Source organism: Salmo salar, chromosome 01 (assembly GCF_965601325.2).
Source record: "Salmo salar chromosome 01, fSalSal1, whole genome shotgun sequence".
NCBI classification, from domain to species: Eukaryota; Metazoa; Chordata; class Actinopteri; order Salmoniformes; family Salmonidae; genus Salmo; species Salmo salar.
Genome location: NC_138291.1, coordinates 130,617,025 through 130,635,065, shown reverse-complemented (window position 1 = coordinate 130,635,065; position 18,041 = coordinate 130,617,025). Strand labels below are relative to the sequence as shown.

At 47.8% G+C, this 18,041-nt stretch overlaps 1 protein-coding gene across 1 annotated transcript in view; it reads left to right on the top strand.

Annotated features, from left to right (window-relative positions):
* LOC106592522 (ectonucleoside triphosphate diphosphohydrolase 1) overlaps positions 1-18,041 on the top strand; it is a 216,389-nt gene that overhangs the window by 24,865 nt on the left and 173,483 nt on the right. The window contains exon 2 of the mRNA XM_045687877.2: positions 13,562-13,686. Coding sequence (XP_045543833.2) covers positions 13,562-13,686 — 125 coding nt within the window. The remainder of the gene's footprint in view (positions 1-13,561; positions 13,687-18,041) is intronic.

Below are 18,041 nucleotides of genomic sequence, written 5' to 3'. Positions count from 1 at the left end.
ACCCACATGGGATCTAAGGCTGATATACTGGAGGAAGACAGGCTAACCCACATGGGAACTAAGGCTGACAGAATTACAGCAGGAAGACAGGCTAACCCACATGGGATCTAAGGCTGACAGAACTACAGCAGGAAGACAGGCTAACCCACATGGGGTCTAAGGCTAATATACTGCAGGAAGACAGGCTAACCCACATGGGGTCTAAGGCTGACAGAACTACAGCAGGAAGACAGGCTAACCCACATGGGGTCTAAGGCTGACAGAACTACAGCAGGAAGACAGGCTAACCCACATGGGGTCTAAGGCTGATATACTGCAGGAAGATAGGCTAACCCACATGGGGTCTAAGGCTGACATAACTACAGCAGGAAGACAGGCTAACCCACATGGGGTCTAAGGCTGATATACTGCAGGAAGACAGGCTAACCCACATGGGGTTTAAGGCTGATATACTGCAGGAAGACTGGCTAACCCACATGAGGTCTAAGGCTGATATACTGCAGGAAGACAGGCTAACCCACATGGGATCTAAGGCTGACAGAACTACAGCAGGAAGACAGGCTAACCCACATGGGGTCTAAGGCTGACAGAACTACAGCAGGAAGACAGGCTAACCCACATGGGGTCTAAGGCTGATATACTGCAGGAAGACAGGCTAACTCACATGGGGTCTAAGGCTGACAGAACTACAGCAGGAAGACAGGCTAACCCACATGGGGTCTAAGGCTGATATACTGCAGGAAGACAGGCTAACCCTCATGGGATCTAAGGCTGACAGATCTACAGCAGGAAGACAGGCTAACCCACATGGGGTCTAAGGCTGACAGAACTACAGCAGGAAGACAGGCTAACCCACATGGGATCTAAGGCTGATATACTGCAGGAAGACAGGCTAACCCACATGGGGACTAAGGCTGACAGAATTACAGCAGGAAGACAGGCTAACCCACATGGGGTCTAAGGCTGACAGAACTACAGCAGGAAGACAGGCTAACCCACATGGGATCTAAGGCTGACAGAACTACAGCAGGAAGACAGGCTAACCCACATGGGGTCTAAGGCTGATATACTGCAGGAAGACAGGCTAACCCACATGGGGTCTAAGGCTGACAGAACTACAGCAGGAAGACAGGCTAACCCACATGGGGTCTAAGGCTGACAGAACTACAGCAGGAAGACAGGCTAACCCACATGGGGTCTAAGGCTGATATACTGCAGGAAGATAGGCTAACCCACATGGGGTCTAAGGCTGACATAACTACAGCAGGAAGACAGGCTAACCCACATGGGGTCTAAGGCTGATATACTGCAGGAAGACAGGCTAACCCACATGGGATCTAAGGCTGACAGAACTACTGCAGGAAGACAGACTAACCCACATGGGGTCTACGGCTGACAGAACTACAGCAGGAAGACAGGCTAACCCACATGGGGTCTAAGGCTGATATACTGCAGGAAGACAGGCTAACCCACATGGGGTCTAAGGCTGACAGAACTACAGCAGGAAGACAGGCTAACCCACATGGGGTCTAAGGCTGATATACTGTAAGAAGACTGGCTAACCCACAGGAGGTCTAAGGCTGATATACTGCAGGAAGACAGGCTAACCCACATGGGGTCTAAGGCTGATATACTGCAGGAAGACAGGCTAACCCACATGGGGTCTAAGTCTGATATACTGCAGGAAGACAGGCTAACCCACATGGGGTCTAAGGCTGATATACTGCAGGAAGACAGGCTAACCCACATGGGGTCTAAGGCTGACAGAACTACAGCAGGAAGACAGGCTAACCCACATGGGATCTAAGGCTGACATTCTGCAGGAAGACAGGCTAACCCACATGGGGTCTAAGGCTGACAGAACTACAGCAGGAAGACAGGCTAACCCACATGGGATCTAAGGCTGATATACTGCAGGAAGACAGGCTAACCCTCATGGGATCTAAGGCTGACAGATCTACAGCAGGAAGACAGGCTAACCCACATGGGGTCTAAGGCTGAAAGAACTACAGCAGGAAGACAGGCTAACCCACATGGGATCTAAGGCTGATATACTGCAGGAAGACAGGCTAACCCACATGGGGACTAAGGCTGACAGAATTACAGCAGGAAGACAGGCTAACCCACATGGGATCTAAGGCTGACAGAACTACAGCAGGAAGACAGGCTAACCCACATGGGGTCTAAGGCTGATATACTGCAGGAAGACAGGCTAACCCACATGGGGTCTAAGGCTGACAGAACTACAGCAGGAAGACAGGCTAACCCACATGGGGTCTAAGGCTGACAGAACTACAGCAGGAAGACAGGCTAACCCACATGGGGTCTAAGGCTGATATACTGCAGGAAGACAGGCTAACCCACATGGGGTCTAAGGCTGACATAACTACAGCAGGAAGACAGGCTAACCCACATGGGGTCTAAGGCTGACATAACTACAGCAGGAAGACAGGCTAACCCACATGGGGTCTAAGGCTGATATACTGCAGGAAGACAGGCTAACCCACATGGGATCTAAGGCTGACAGAACTACAGCAGGAAGACAGGCTAACCCACGTGGGGTCTAAGGCTGACAGAACTACAGCAGGAAGACAGGCTAACCCACATGGGGTCTAAGGCTGATATACTGCAGGAAGACAGGCTAACCCACATGGGGTCTAAGGCTGACAGAACTACAGCAGGAAGACAGGCTAACCCACATGGGGTCTAAGGCTGATATACTGCAAGAAGACTGCCTAACCCACAGGAGGTCTAAGGCTGATATACTGCAGGAAGACAGGCTAACCCACATGGGGTCTAAGGCTGATATACTGCAGGAAGACAGGCTAACCCACATGGGGTCTAAGGCTGATATACTGCAGGGAGACAGGCTAACCCACATGGGGTCTACGGCTGACAGAACTACAGCAGGAAGACAGGCTAACCCACATGGGGTCTAAGGCTGATATACTGCAAGAAGACTGGCTAACCCACAGGAGGTCTAAGGCTGATATACTGCAGGAAGACAGGCTAACCCACATGGGGTCTAAGGCTGATATACTGCAGGAAGACAGGCTAACCCACATGGGGTCTAAGTCTGATATACTGCAGGAAGACAGGCTAACCCACATGGGGTCTAAGGCTGATATACTGCAGGAAGACAGGCTAACCCACATGGGGTCTAAGGCTGACAGAACTACAGCAGGAAGACAGGCTAACCCACATGGGATCTAAGGCTGACATACTGCAGGAAGACAGGCTAACCCACATGGGGTCTAAGGCTGACAGAACTACAGCAGGAAGACAGGCTAACCCACATGGGATCAAAGGCTGATATACTGCAGGAAGACAGGCTAACCCTCATGGGATCTAAGGCTGACAGATCTACAGCAGGAAGACAGGCTAACCCACATGGGGTCTAAGGCTGACAGAACTACAGCAGGAAGACAGGCTAACCCACATGGGATCAAAGGCTGATATACTGCAGGAAGACAGGCTAACCCTCATGGGATCTAAGGCTGACAGATCTACAGCAGGAAGACAGGCTAACCCACATGGGGTCTAAGGCTGACAGAACTACAGCAGGAAGACAGGCTAACCCACATGGGATCTAAGGCTGATATACTGCAAGAAGACTGGCTAACCCACAGGAGGTCTAAGGCTGATATACTGCAGGAAGACAGGCTAACCCACATGGGGTCTAAGGCTGATATACTGCAGGAAGACAGGCTAACCCACATGGGGTCTAAGGCTGATATACTGCAGGGAGACAGGCTAACCCACATGGGGTCTAAGGCTGATATACTGCAGGAAGACAGGCTAACCCACATGGGGTTTAAGGCTGATATACTGCAGGAAGACTGGCTAACCCACATGAGGTCTAAGGCTGATATACTGCAGGAAGACAGGCTAACCCACATGGGATCTAAGGCTGACAGAACTACAGCAGGAAGACAGGCTAACCCACATGGGGTCTAAGGCTGACAGAACTACAGCAGGAAGACAGGCTAACCCACATGGGGTCTAAGGCTGATATACTGCAGGAAGACAGGCTAACTCACATGGGGTCTAAGGCTGACAGAACTACAGCAGGAAGACAGGCTAACCCACATGGGGTCTAAGGCTGATATACTGCAAGAAGACTGGCTAACCCACAGGAGGTCTAAGGCTGATATACTGCAGGAAGACAGGCTAACCCACATGGGTTCTAAGGCTGATATACTGCAGGAAGACAGGCTAACCCACATGGGGTCTAAGGCTGATATACTGCAGGAAGACAGGCTAACCCACATGGGGTCTAATGCTGATATACTGCAGTAAGACAGGCTAACCCACATGGGGTCTAAGGCTGATATACTGCAGGAAGACAGGCTAACCCACATGGGGTCTAAGGCTGACAGAACTACAGCAGGAAGACAGGCTAACCCACATGGGATCTAAGGCTGACATACTGCAGGAAGACAGGCTAACCCACATGGGGTCTAAGGCTGACAGAACTACAGCAGGAAGACAGGCTAACCCACATGGGATCTAAGGCTGATATACTGCAGGAAGACAGGCTAACCCTCATGGGATCTAAGGCTGACAGATCTACAGCAGGAAGACAGGCTAACCCACATGGGGTCTAAGGCTGACAGAACTACAGCAGGAAGACAGGCTAACCCACATGGGGTCTAAGGCTGATATACTGCAGGAAGACAGGCTAACCCACATGGGGACTAAGGCTGACAGAATTACAGCAGGAAGACAGGCTAACCCACATGGGGTCTACGGCTGACAGAACTACAGCAGGAAGACAGGCTAACCCACATGGGATCTAAGGCTGACAGAACTACAGCAGGAAGACAGGCTAACCCACATGGGGTCTAAGGCTGATATACTGCAGGAAGACAGGCTAACCCACATGGGGTCTAAGGCTGACAGAACTACAGCAGGAAGACAGGCTAACCCACATGGGGTCTAAGGCTGACAGAACTACAGCAGGAAGACAGGCTAACCCACATGGGGTCTAAGGCTGACAGAACTACAGCAGGAAGACAGGCTAACCCACATGGGGTCTAAGGCTGATATAAGCAGGAAGACTGGCTAACCCACATGAGATCTAAGGCTGATATACTGCAGGAAGACATGCTAACCCACATGGGGTCTAAGGCTGATATCCTGCATGAAGACAGGCTAACCCACATGGGGTCTAAGGCTGATATACTGCAGGAAGACAGGCTAACCCACATGGGGTCTAAGGCTGACAGAACTACAACAGGAAGACAGGCTAACCCACATGGGATCTAAGGCTGATATTCTGCAGGAAGACAGGCTAACCGACATGGGGTCTAAGGCTGACAGAACTACAGTAGGAAGACAGGCTAACCCACATGGGGTCTAAGGCTGATATACTGCTGGAAGACAGGCTAGAAACTTATAGAGAATGGAACACTAAGATATTGTGTGTGTGTGTGTGTGTGTGTGTGTGTGTGTGTGTGTGTGTGTGTGTGTGTGTGTGTGTGTGTGTGTGTGTGTGTGTGTGTGTGTGTGTGTGTGTGTGTGAGCTTACTACACACACAGACACACACACACACACACACACACACACACACAGGGAATTCCAATCGGTAACAATGATGATTTCTCAAACTGCCTGACCAATCACACTCCAACATAAACAAACAACTAACGAATGGAGTCCCAACTTCCTCTTCCTCAAACACAAACACAAACACACATGTTGCTTAGAGCCAGACATTGGTTCCCCCTAATTAGCCCCTTTCAGGGTTTAACACACAGACACACACACACTTCAGCTGGTTTCCATGCCGACAGCCTGCAGTGCCCGGGCTTGGAGAGGAAATGCCAAACTCTGTATATCAGCGCCTCTTCCTCTGAAATGCACAAACACACACACAGGGCTGCAACTCTGTTCTTTTTAGATGGACCAACCTCCTGGTTCTAGAAAAGATCAATCATATCACAGTTAACTGTTAGCTCTCTCTCTCCCTCTCACACAGTTAACTATTAGCTCCCTCTCTCCCTCGCTCTCTCTCTCTCTCCCTCTCTCCCCCACACAGTTAACTGTTAGCTCTCTCTCTCCCTCTCACACAGTTAACTGTTAACTCTCTCTCTCCCTCTCTCTCTCACACAGTTAACTGTTAGCTTTCTCTCCCTCTCTCCCTCTCTCCCCCACATAGTTAACTGTTAGCTCTCTCTCTCCCTCTCCCCCACATAGTTAACTGTTAGCTCCCTCTCTCTCCCTCTCCCCCACATAGTTAACTGTTAGCTCTCTCTCCCCCTCTCTCCCTTTCTCCCCCTCATAGTTAACTGTTAGCTCTCTCTCTCCCTCTCTCCCGCACATAGTTAACTGTTAGCTCTCTCCCTCCCTCTCTCCCCCACATAGTTAACTGTTAGCTCTCTCTCTCCCTCTCTCCCCCATAGTTAACTGTTAGCTCTCTCTCTCCCTCTCTCCCCCACATAGTTAACTGTTAGCTCTCTCTCTCTCTCTCTCTCTCTCTCTCTTCTCTCTCTCTCTCTCTCTCTCTCTCTCTCTCTCTCTCTCTCTCTCTCTCTCTCCTCTCTCTCTCTCTCTCTCTCTCTCTCTCTCTCTCTCTCTCTCTCTCTCTCTCTCTCTCTCTCTCTCTCTCTCTCTCTCTCTCTTGCTCCCTTTCCCTTTCTCTCTCCCTCTCACCCTCTTTCTCCCTCTCCCTCTCTCCCTCCCTTTCTCTCTCCCTCTCTCCCTTTCTCACCCTCTCTCTCCCTCTTACCCTCTTTCTCCTTCTCCCCCTCTCTCTCCCTCTCTCCCTCCCTTTCTCTCTCCCTCTCACCCGTTCTCTCTCTCTCTCTCCCTCTCACCCTCTTTCTCCCTCTCCCCCTCTCTCTCCCTCTCTCTCCCTCCCTTTCTCTATTTCTCTCCCTCTCTCTTCTTTCCCTTTCTTTCTATCCCTCTCTCTATTCCTCTCTATCCTCTCTTTATACCTCTATCTATATCTCTCTCTATACCTCTCTCTCTCTATCCCTCTCTCTATCCTTCCTCTATCCCTCTCTCTATTCCTCTCTCGATCCCTCTCTCTATCCCTCTCTCTATTCCTCTCTCTCTCTATACCTCTCTCTATTCCTCTCTCTATCACTCTCTCTATTCCTCTCTCTCTCTATTCCTCTCTCTATTCATCTCTCTATCCCCTCCCTCTATCCCTCTCTCTCCCTCTCTCTATTCCTCTCTCTATCCCTCTCTCTAGCCCTCTCTCTATTCCTCTCTCTCTCTATACCTCTCTCTATACCTCTCTCTATCCCTCTCTCTACCTCTCTATTCCTCTCTCTATCCTCCTCCCTCTATTCCTCTCTCTATTCCTCTCTCTATCCCTCTCTCTATACCTCTCTCAATCCCTCTCTCTCTCTATACCTCTCTCTATACCTCTCTCTATCCTCCTCCCTCTATTCCTCTCTCTATTCCTCTCTCTATCCCTCTCTCTATCATCCTCCCTCTATTTCTCTCTCTATTCCTCTCTTCCTCTATCCTCCCTCTCTCTATCCTCTCTCTATCTTCTCTTTCTCTATCCTCCCTCTCTCTATTCCTCTCATTCTGCTCATGTTCTGGACATACTGCCAAATTGGCTTGAAAAATGGGTGTCTGATTATTTCTGGCTTGGTACTCTGCTGACATAATCTAATGTTTTGCTTTCGTTGTAAAGCCTTTTTGAAATCGGACAGTGTGGTTAGATTAACGAGAGTCTTGTCTTTAAATAGCTGTAAAATAGTCATATGTTTGAGAAATTGAAGTAATAGGATTTTTAAGATTTTGAAAATCGCGCCACAGGCTGCAAGTGGCTGTTACGTAGGTGGGACGCCAGCGTCCCACCTAGCCCATTGAGGTTAATCTAACCACACTGTCCGATTTCAAAAAGGCTTTACAACGAAAGCCAAACATTAGATTATGTCAGCAGAGTACCCAGCCAGAAATAATCAGACACCCATTTTTCAAGCTAGCATATAATGTCACAAAAACCAAAACCGCAGCTAAATGCAGCACTAACCTTTGATGATCTTCATCAGATGACACTCCAAGGACATTATGTTATACAATACATGCATGTTTTGTTCAATCAAGTTCATATTTATATCAAAAACCAGCTTTTTACATTAGCATGTGACGTTCAGAACTAGCATACCCACCGCAAACTTCCGGTGAATTTACTAAATTACTCACGATAAACGTACACAAAAAACATAACAATTATTTTAAGAATTATAGATACAGAACTCCTTTATGCAATCGCTATGTCTGATTTTGTTTGCGGTGGGTATGCTAGTTCTGAACGCAATTCAGAATTCCACTTCCTGTTACGATTGGTCTCGGGGTTTTGACTGCCATATGAGTTCTGTTATACTCACAGACACCATTCAAACAGTTGTAGAAACTTTAGGGTGTTTTCTATCCACAAGTATTAATTATATGCATATCCTAGCTTCTGAGTTTGAGTAGGAGGCCGTTTAAAATGGGCACACATTTTTTTCAAAAATCGCTGTAGCGCCCCCTATCCTAGGCGAACGACAAGAGGTTAAATTGACTTACTGAAATTCAGTCGCCTTGTCCCTCAATTGTTGTCGAATTATGTGTCTCGTCCTGTGCAGCTTAGAGTAAGGGTCTGGTCTGGGTGGGTCCTTGTCATCTTTCGGTCAGATGGGAATTTCCCTCACACTTCATAAAACGCGCTATTGGTATCCCTCGCAGACCCTCACTGGAATGCTATGCAGGCAGAATCAATCATCTAGTTGGTACTGCCAAATTGTCGTGGCAAATACCAGCAGGGACATCTGAAGTCAATCTTAAAAATGAATAATTCTTCATTACGAGCAAGCTGGGGAGGTTCCAACAAACTCAATGCACCATTGTACATGTCGGTCGGGAGCTCTGCCCGGGCATTCCCTTTAGTTAGGGTTAGGGTTAGGGTTGGGGTTAGGGTTGTGGTTGGGGTTAGGGTTAGGGTTAACCCTCAATGCACCATAGTACATGTCGGCCCGGGAGCTCCGCCTGGGCATTCCCTTTAGTTCTCTTAAATACTTCTTTCACAGACAAGTTATATTTGCATGATTTACATTATTCATAATTAATTCATCATTAACTTTTGGTTCATGCTTGTGACCGACCAATACCTGTGACATCCCTTTCGGTTCTCAAAACAATGTTCTAGGCGTACAGCCAAATAGCTTCTACGGGTAGTGAGGATTCCACCCAGACATGATCAACCAGTCACTTACATGAACCCAGTCTAAGTGGTTATTAGAAAAGCACAAACATAAAATTATCCTTCACAATAGGTTGCACCACAGTCAAATACCACCCTCAGCTTATGCTTTTAGGGAAGATATACTCCATGGTGTGGAATATACCAAACTTTCTTGCTGCTGTCATTCTGTGAGTCTCTTGGCACTGCAAAGCCTTTGTCCGGAATGTCTGCTATGAACTTGGTGTAGTCCTCACAGAACTGAGGATTCTTGTCAAGCTTCTTTTTCAGGTTGAGAGCATGCTGTACTGCCACAAGGTGGTCGTTAGGAAATTCAATATCCTCATTCCTAAGCAGTAGGCATATACAGTGGGCTCCAAAATTACTGCCACCCCTTACTGGCAATGCACAAACAATACTTTAAAAAAATAAACAATCTAATAAGAGAGATAAAATCAAAATACTGTACTTTATTAATGTTTTAATGGAACCCACCAAAATAATTTATTGATTGAATAAAAAATCAATGTCCTCCAAATCAAGATTTTACAATTAATGGCACCCTTAAAGATTATTGTAAATAACATCAACCAAAATTAAACCAGGAATTAAATTCCACTTATTTAAGTTTACCTAAGTCTTAAGGAACTATATTGAGCCATTACATCACTTCCTGTTTCACTAGGGTATAAAAATGATGTAACACACATGCAATATCCCTTTGTCATCCAACACCATGAAGAAAACAAAAGAACTGTCAGTTCAAGAGAGACCAATGGTCTTGTAGGGATTCAGAATCTTCAACCCTGATTGGTGGCCAGCTTAGAGCCTTGTCAATGTGAGCTGTGGTGATTCTATAGTCATCTCCAAAGTGTTTTTTTTCAGAAGCCTTTTGACCTCTGCATAACCTCTGTTAGCCTCCATATCTTGGCAACTTCAGACTAGATCTCTCGTGAATTGCTCCTAACCCTAACCCTAAACACAGGTGCACTAAGAGGTGGTAATGAGGACAACCGTTGCTGCTTTACCAGCATTTCAGTGAAAGCATTTTGGTGTAGCAGAATGTTGACAACAGTGCCGATGTTGTCGGCTCCACCCTGATCTGGGTTGATAGGCCTTCTTCTCCTAGTTGGATGTTGCAGCTGCTCATCTTTTGGTCTTACAACAGGCTCCGCCTGTGTGTTAGTTGACGTACGATGAACAGAGCTGTATGTGGTGGTAGCACTTTCTTGCAACATACTACTTTGACCCTGGCCCTGTGTGGTATGCACAGACGTGCTGAAAAAAGGGATACATTCAGCTTAGCACTTTTAGACCATATTTCAGCTTCAAGCTCTAATTCTTCCATTTATGATTTGAGTTGAGGCTCTTGTTTCTCCAATAGTTGTTTCCTTTTCAATGTTTCAACTTTAACCAATAAGGCTGCCTTTTCAGCCTCCAAATTGAGCCTGATATAAGATGTGGTGGATTGTCCTGAGCGCCTGCTGTGTTGTGATTCATTTCCACATTTTGATTAGATATTTGCGATACTGTCCCTTGGCTGGACCTCCGCATCAGTTTTGTTAACAGCTGAGCATTGATGTGCTTCTTCCATCCATGTGTCCAATGTGGATGCAAAATAAACCTGATCCTTTTCTGCCTCCTCGGCTGGTAATAAACCTGATCCTTTTCTGCCTCCTCGGCTGGTAATAAACCTGAGCCTTTTCTGCCTCCTCAGCTGGTAATAAACCTTATCCTTTTCTGCCTCCTCGGCTGGTAATAAATCTGATCCTTTTCTGCCTCCTCGGCTGGTAATAAACCTGATCGTTTTTTGCCTCCTTGGCTGGTAATAAACCTGATCCTTTTCTGCCTCCTCGGCTGGTAATAAACCTGATCCTTTTCTGCCTCCTCGGCTGGTAATAAACCTGATCCTTTTCTGCCTCCTCTGTTGGTAATAAACCTGATCCTTTTCTGCCTCCTCGGCTGGTAATAAACCTGATCCTTTTCTGCCTCCTCGGCTGGTAATAAACCTGATCCTTTTCTGCCTCCTCGGCTGGTAAACCAATTCCACATTTCTATCATCAACCATAAACTGTGATCTCATTTATATTTTTAGTAAGTGCACCCAATTTAGCACTTCTAGATCATTACAATGTTTTAAGAATTTCCATTCTATCCATTGTAAAAGCGCGTAACAGTGAACCATTAGCACAGTATGAACCCATTTTAGCACAGATTAATGAATGAGCCCAACACATGACGTCATCACAAGACACAACAGCCAATCATCAAAGAGTACGATTTTCTCTCCGCTACAAAAAAAAAGAAAAAAGCAAATAGTCTGGGTAGCCATTTGATTAGATGTTCAGGACTCTTATGGCTTGGGGGTAGAAGCTGTTAAGAAGCCTTTTGGACCTAGACTTGGCACTCCGGTACCACTTGCCGTGCGGTAGCAGAGACAACAGTCTATGACTAGGGTGGCTGGAGTCAGTGACAATTTTTAGGGCCTTCCTCTGACACCACCTGGTGTAGAGGTCCTGGATGGCAGGCAGCTTAGCCCCAGTGATGTACTGGGCCGTACGCACTACCCTCTGTAGTGCCTTGCGGTCAGAGACTGAGCAGTTGCCATACCAGGCAGTGATGCAATCAGTCAGGATGCTCTCTATGTTGCAGCAGTAGCTAAGATTGGGAGAAGTCTGTCCATAATAAAGCGCTGCTCTACCTTCTTAACAGCACTATCAACAAGGCAGGTCCTAGAGGCCCTAGTTTTGTATCACCTGGAATACTGTTCAGTCGTGTGGTCAGGTGCCACAAAGAGGGACTTAGGACAATTATAATTGGCTCAGATCAGAGCAGCACGGCTGGCCCTTGGATGCACACAGAGAGCAAACATTAACAATATGCATGTCAATCTCTCCTGTCTCATGTCTTCCCCTACCCTCCTGCCTCTATCCCTCTCTCCCTCTCTCCTCCCACCCTCTCTCCCTCTATCCCCCTCTTCCCCTACCCTCCTCTATCCCTCTCTCCCCTATCCTCCTGCCTCTATCCCTCTCTCCCTCTCTCCCCTATCCTCCTGCCTCTATCCCTCTCTCCCTCTCTCCCTCTCTCCTCCTACCATCCTGCCTCTATCCCTCTATCCCCCTCTCCCTCTCTCCTCCCACCCTCCTCCCTCTCTCCCTCTCTCCCTCTCTCCCTCTCTCCTCCCACCCTCTTCCTTCTCTCCCCCTCTACCCCTACCCTTCTCTATCCCTCTCTCCCTCTCTCCTCCCACCCTCTTCCTTCTCTCCCCCTCTTCCCCTACCCTCCTCTATCCCTCTCTCCCTCTCTCCTCCCACCCTCTTCCTTCTCTCCCCCTCTACCCCTACCCTCCTCTATCCCTCTCTCCCTCTCTCTCTCTCTCTCCTCCCACCCTCTTCCTTCTCTCCCCCTCCCCCCTACCCTCCTCTATCCCTCTCTCCCCTATTCTCCTCCATCTCTCCCCCTACCCTCCTCCCTCTCTCTCTTTCTTCCCCCACCCTCCTGTATCCCTCCTCCCTCTCTCCCCCTACCCCCCACCCTCTCTTCCCCCACCCTCCTCTATCCCTCTCTCCCTCTCTTCCCCCACCCTCCTCTATCCCTCTCTCCCTCTCTTCCCAGACCTTCCTCCCTCTCTTTCCCTACCCTCCTCCTTCTCTTCCCCACCCTTCACCCTCTCTACCTCTCTTCCCCCACCCTCCTCCCTCTCTTCCCTACCCTCCTCTATCCCTCTCTCCCTCTCTTCCCCTACCCTCCTCCCTCTCTTCCCCAACCTTCACCCTCTCTACCTCAACACATTTAGAACTAGTCCCTAGTTACACAACAACAACTGCAACAACAACAGTATCAACAATAACACTCATAACCCTCCTGTCATCAATAATACAGATGTGACATCATCAGCAGCTGGTTGGAAAATGCTAACTCTCCTCAACTTCCCCTCTCTCTTTCTACCTCTCTCCTTCTCTCCCTCCCTCTCTCTCTCCCTCCTCTCTTCTCCTCCCTCTCTCCTCCCTCTCACCCTCTCTCCCCATCTCTCCTCCTCTCCCTCTCTTCCTACCTCTCTCCCTCCCTCTCTCTCTCCCTCCTCTCTTCTCTTCCATCTCTCCTCCTTCTCTCCCCATCTCTCCTCCTCTCCCTCTCTCTCTCCCTCCTCTCTTCTCTCCCCATCTCTCCTCCTCTCCCTCTCTCTCTCCCTCCTCTCTTCTCTTCCCTCTCTCCTCCCTCTCTCCCTCCCTCTCTCTCTCCCTCCTCTCTTCTCTTCCGTCTCTCCTCCCTCTCTCCCTCTCTCCCTCCCTCTCTCTCTCTCCCTCCCTTCTCTCTTCTCTTCCCTCTCTTCTCCCTCTCTCCCCATCTCTCCTCCTCTCCCTCTTCCACAGAGACGAAAGGAAAGAACGCCTGGCATAAGGCTGTGATCATCATCCCTGTGCTTGGTATCACAGCGATAGTTGCCCTGGTGACAACAGCAGTATTGCAGAACAAGCCTCTCCTACAGAAGTACAAGGTACCATATGTGGTTGTTATGGCAACGAGGTACAATAAATGTTTGCGATAGCTTTTTCAGATTCTGTGGCTGCGATGGAAAAATCCATAATATTGTAGACTATATTATGCATTGGTTGAAGCTCAATGTTGAATTTAAATCTCCCTACCATCATATCTAAGCCAATATGACACCAATGTTTATGAAAAGGTACACAGCACATTCCCCACCTCTCGTCATGAGCTGTCCGTTACCAAGAACCACATACCGGATATCTCAACAGGGCCGTTGACAATTGAGTTTTCAGAGTATTTTCTGCGCCTATCTAGCTCACATTTTAGACGTCGGATTAAAACGAGACTGTAGCATCCATAAAGTGACCATAGGATTTAAAAAATGTCTGATGGCGTAATGATGGGGAGCAGGTGTGCGTAATGATTGTGCCAGGGCTAGTAGTTAGTAGACTGGTGACGTCGAGCTCTGGAGAGGGGCAGTGAGAGTAGGCGTGACTGTACCCCCCCGTCGTGCGGCCCTAGCCACAGAACCACACCAACCAGGAGTATGGTCCCGAGGGTGAGGAGCGGGCCGGTCTAGACGGCGTAGATGAAAATCACGGACGATATTGGGGTCCAGGATGTCGGCCACCGGGACCCAACAGTGCACCTCTGGAACGTAGCCCTCCCAGTCCACCAGGTACTGAAGCTGACCCCCACAACCACCACAACGTCCAGTAGGGACGTCGGGAGTCCAGGAGGGACCTGACGGCATAGGCAGGGGTCCCATCGATGTCCAGGGGAGGCGGAGGAGTGTCGCGGGGGACGGCATCAGCCAGGGGACCAGGAACCACCGGCCTGAAGAGGGAAACATGAAAAGAGGGTGAGATCAGTGACAAAGTCTATGGACAGATGAGACCAAGACCACTGAGGCATGGGAAGGAGATTCTGGAGTGTACCGGGAAATGCTGTTTGGACGTAGAGGGTGATGTCCTGCGCCAAGGTGGGCCACCAGTACTTAGCGGAGATGGATTGAATTGGCTGGTGCGGGTGATATCTGGGTGTACAGCGACGAGGGATGTGTGCACACAGGTCAACAGCCTAGCCCTTACCCCTGTGGGAAAGTAGATGCACTCAGCTGGGCAGGTAGCAGGCGTGGGTTCCTTCTCCAGAGCCTGGTGGATGTCCACATCTACATCCCAAAACATGGGGCCAAGTAAAAAGATAGTAAAAAGCTTTGGGGCTCCTTAAATTACATTTTGGGGAAAAAGCCAACTCGGCTCCATCATTCATTGAATCAGACGGATCATTCATCACTAAACCCACTGATATTACCAACTACTTGAATTACTTTTTCATTGGCAAGATAAACAAACTTAGGGATGACATGCCAGCAACAAACGCTGACACTACACATCCAAGTATATCGGACCAAATTATGAAAGACAAGAATTGTACTTTTGAATTCTGAAAAGTCAGTGTGAAAGAGGTGAAAAAAGTATTATTGTCTATCAACAATGATAAGCCACCGGGGTCTGACAATCTGTATGGAAAATGACTGAGGATAAGAGCAGACGATATTGCCACTCCTATTTGCCACATCTTCAATTTAAGCCTACTAGAAAGTGTGTGCCCTCAGGCCTGGAGGGAAGCAAAAGTCATTTCGCTACCCAAGAATAGTAAATCCCCCTTAACTGGCTCAAATAGCCGATCAATCAGCCTGTTACCACCCCTTAGTAAACGTTTGGAAAAATTGTGTTTTAGTAAACGTTTGGAAAAATGATATTTTACAGTAAACAAATTGACAACAGACTTTCAACGCACTTATAGGGAAGGACATTCAACAAGCACAGCACTTACACAAATGACTGATGATTGGCTGAGAGAAATTGACGATAAAAAATTGTGGGGGCTGTTTTGTTAGACTTCTGTGCGGCTTTTGACATTCTCGATCCCAGTCTGTTGTTGGAAAAACATATGTGTTATGGCTTTACACACCCTACTATGTTGTGGATAAGGAGTTGCCTGTCGAACAGAACACAGAGGGTGTTCTTTAACCTCTATGGGCAAGGCGGGACGAATTCGTCCCACCTACGTAACAGCCACCTGAATTCAGTGGCGCGATTTTTGAATCGTTTGAAATACTATTACTTCAATTTCTCAAATATATGACTATTTTACAGCTATTTAAAGACAAGACTCTCCTTAATCTAACCACACTGTCCGATTTCAAAAAGGCTTTACAACGAAAGCAAAACATTAGATTATGTCAGGAGAGTGCCCAGCCAGAAATAATCAGACACCCATTTTTCAAGCTAGCATATAATGTCACAAAAACCCAAACCACAGCTAAATGCAGCACTAACCTTTTATGATCTTCATCAGATGACACACCTAGGACATTATGTTATACAATACATGCATGTCTGTTCAATCAAGTTAATATTTATATCAAAAAACAGTTTTTTACATTAGCATGTGACGTTCAGAAAAAGCATACCCCCCGCAAACTTCCGGGGAATTTACTAACATTTTGCTAAATTACTCACGATAAACGTTCACAAAAAGCATAACAATTATTTTAAGAATTATAGATACATTACTCCTCTATGCACTCGATATGTCCGATTTTAAAATAGCTTTTCGGATGAAGCACATTTTGCAATATTCTAAGTACATAGCCCGGCTAGCTATTTAGACACCCGGCAAGATTAGCCTTCACCAAAATCCTATTTCCTAAAAGAAAAATGTTCTTACCTTTCCTGTTCTTCGTCAGAATGCACTCCCAGGACTTCTACTTCAATAACAAATGTAGATTTGGTCCCAAATAATCCATCGTTATATCCAAATATCCTCTGTTTTGTTTGTGCGTTCTAGACACTATACGAATGGTAAATAACGGTCGTGCGCATGGCGCATGGCGTGTCAAAAAATGTCGAAATATTCCATTACCGTACTTCGAAGCATGTCAACCGCTGTTTAAAACCAATTTTTATGCCATTTATCTCGTAGAAAAGCGATAATATTCCGACCGGGAATCTGCAATAAGCTAAACAGCCGAATGAAATTTCTCCACGGGGGCGAATCGTGCACGCGCCTCATTCAATGGTCCTCTGATCGGCCACTTGGATAAGGCGATAATCTGTTTCAGGCAGAGGCTGCCTCGTCATCGTTCAGGTTTTTCCCGGGTTCTGAGAGCCTATTGGAGCCCTGGGAATTGTCACGTTACAGCTAAGATCCTTACTCTTCAATAAACAGATGCAAGACGCACGACTCCTTGTCAGACAGGCCACTTCCTGCATGAAACCGTGTCAGGTTTTTGCCTGCCATAGGAGTTCTGTTATACTCACAGACACCATTCAAACAGTTTTAGAAACTTTAGGGTGTTTTCTATCCAAACCTGAACAATAATATGCATATTCTAGCTTCTGAGTTGGTGTAGGAGGCAGTTAAAAATGGGCACATATTTTTTCAAAAATGCTCAATACTGCCCCCTAGCCCAAACAGGTTAATGGGAGCCTCTCCAACAAAATCCAGTTACATTTACATTTACATTTACGTCATTTAGCAGACGCTCTTATCCAGAGCGACTTACAAATTGGTGCATTCACCTTATGATATCCAGTGGAACAACCACTTTACAATAGTACATCTATATCTTTTGGGGGGGGGGGGGGGGGGTTAGAAGGATTACTATATCCTATCCCAGGTATTCCTTAAAGAGGTGGGGTTTCAGGTGTCTACGGAAGGTGGGGATTGACTCCGCTGTCCTGGCGTCGTGAGGGAGCTTGTTCCACCATTGGGGTGCCAGAGCAACGAACAGTTTTGACTGGGCTGAGCGGGAACTGTGCTTCCGCAGAGGTAGGGAGGCGAGCAGGCCAGAGGTGGATGAATGCAGTGCCCTTCTTTGGTGTAGGGACTGATCAGAGCCTGAAGGTACGGAGGTGCTGTTCCCCTCACAGCTCCGTAGATAAGCACCATGGTCTTGTAGCAGATGCGAGCTTCAACTGGAAGCCAGTGGAGTGTGCGTAGGAGCGGGGTGACGTGAGAGAACTTGGGAAGGTTGAACACCAGACGGGCTGCGGTGTTCTGGATGAGTTGTAGGGGTTTAATGGCACAGGCAGGGAGCCCCGCCAACAGCGAGTTGCAGTAATCCAGACGGGAGATGACAAGTGCCTGGATTAGGACCTGCGCCACTTCCTGTGTGAGGCAGGGTCGTACTCTGCGAATGTTGTAGAGCATGAACCTACAGGATCGGGTCACCGTCACTTGTCCAGGGTCACGCCAAGGCTCTTAGCACTCTGGGAGGAGGACACAATGGAGTTGTCAACCGTAATGGCGAGATCATGGAACGGGCAGTCCTTCCCCAGGAGGAAGAGCAGC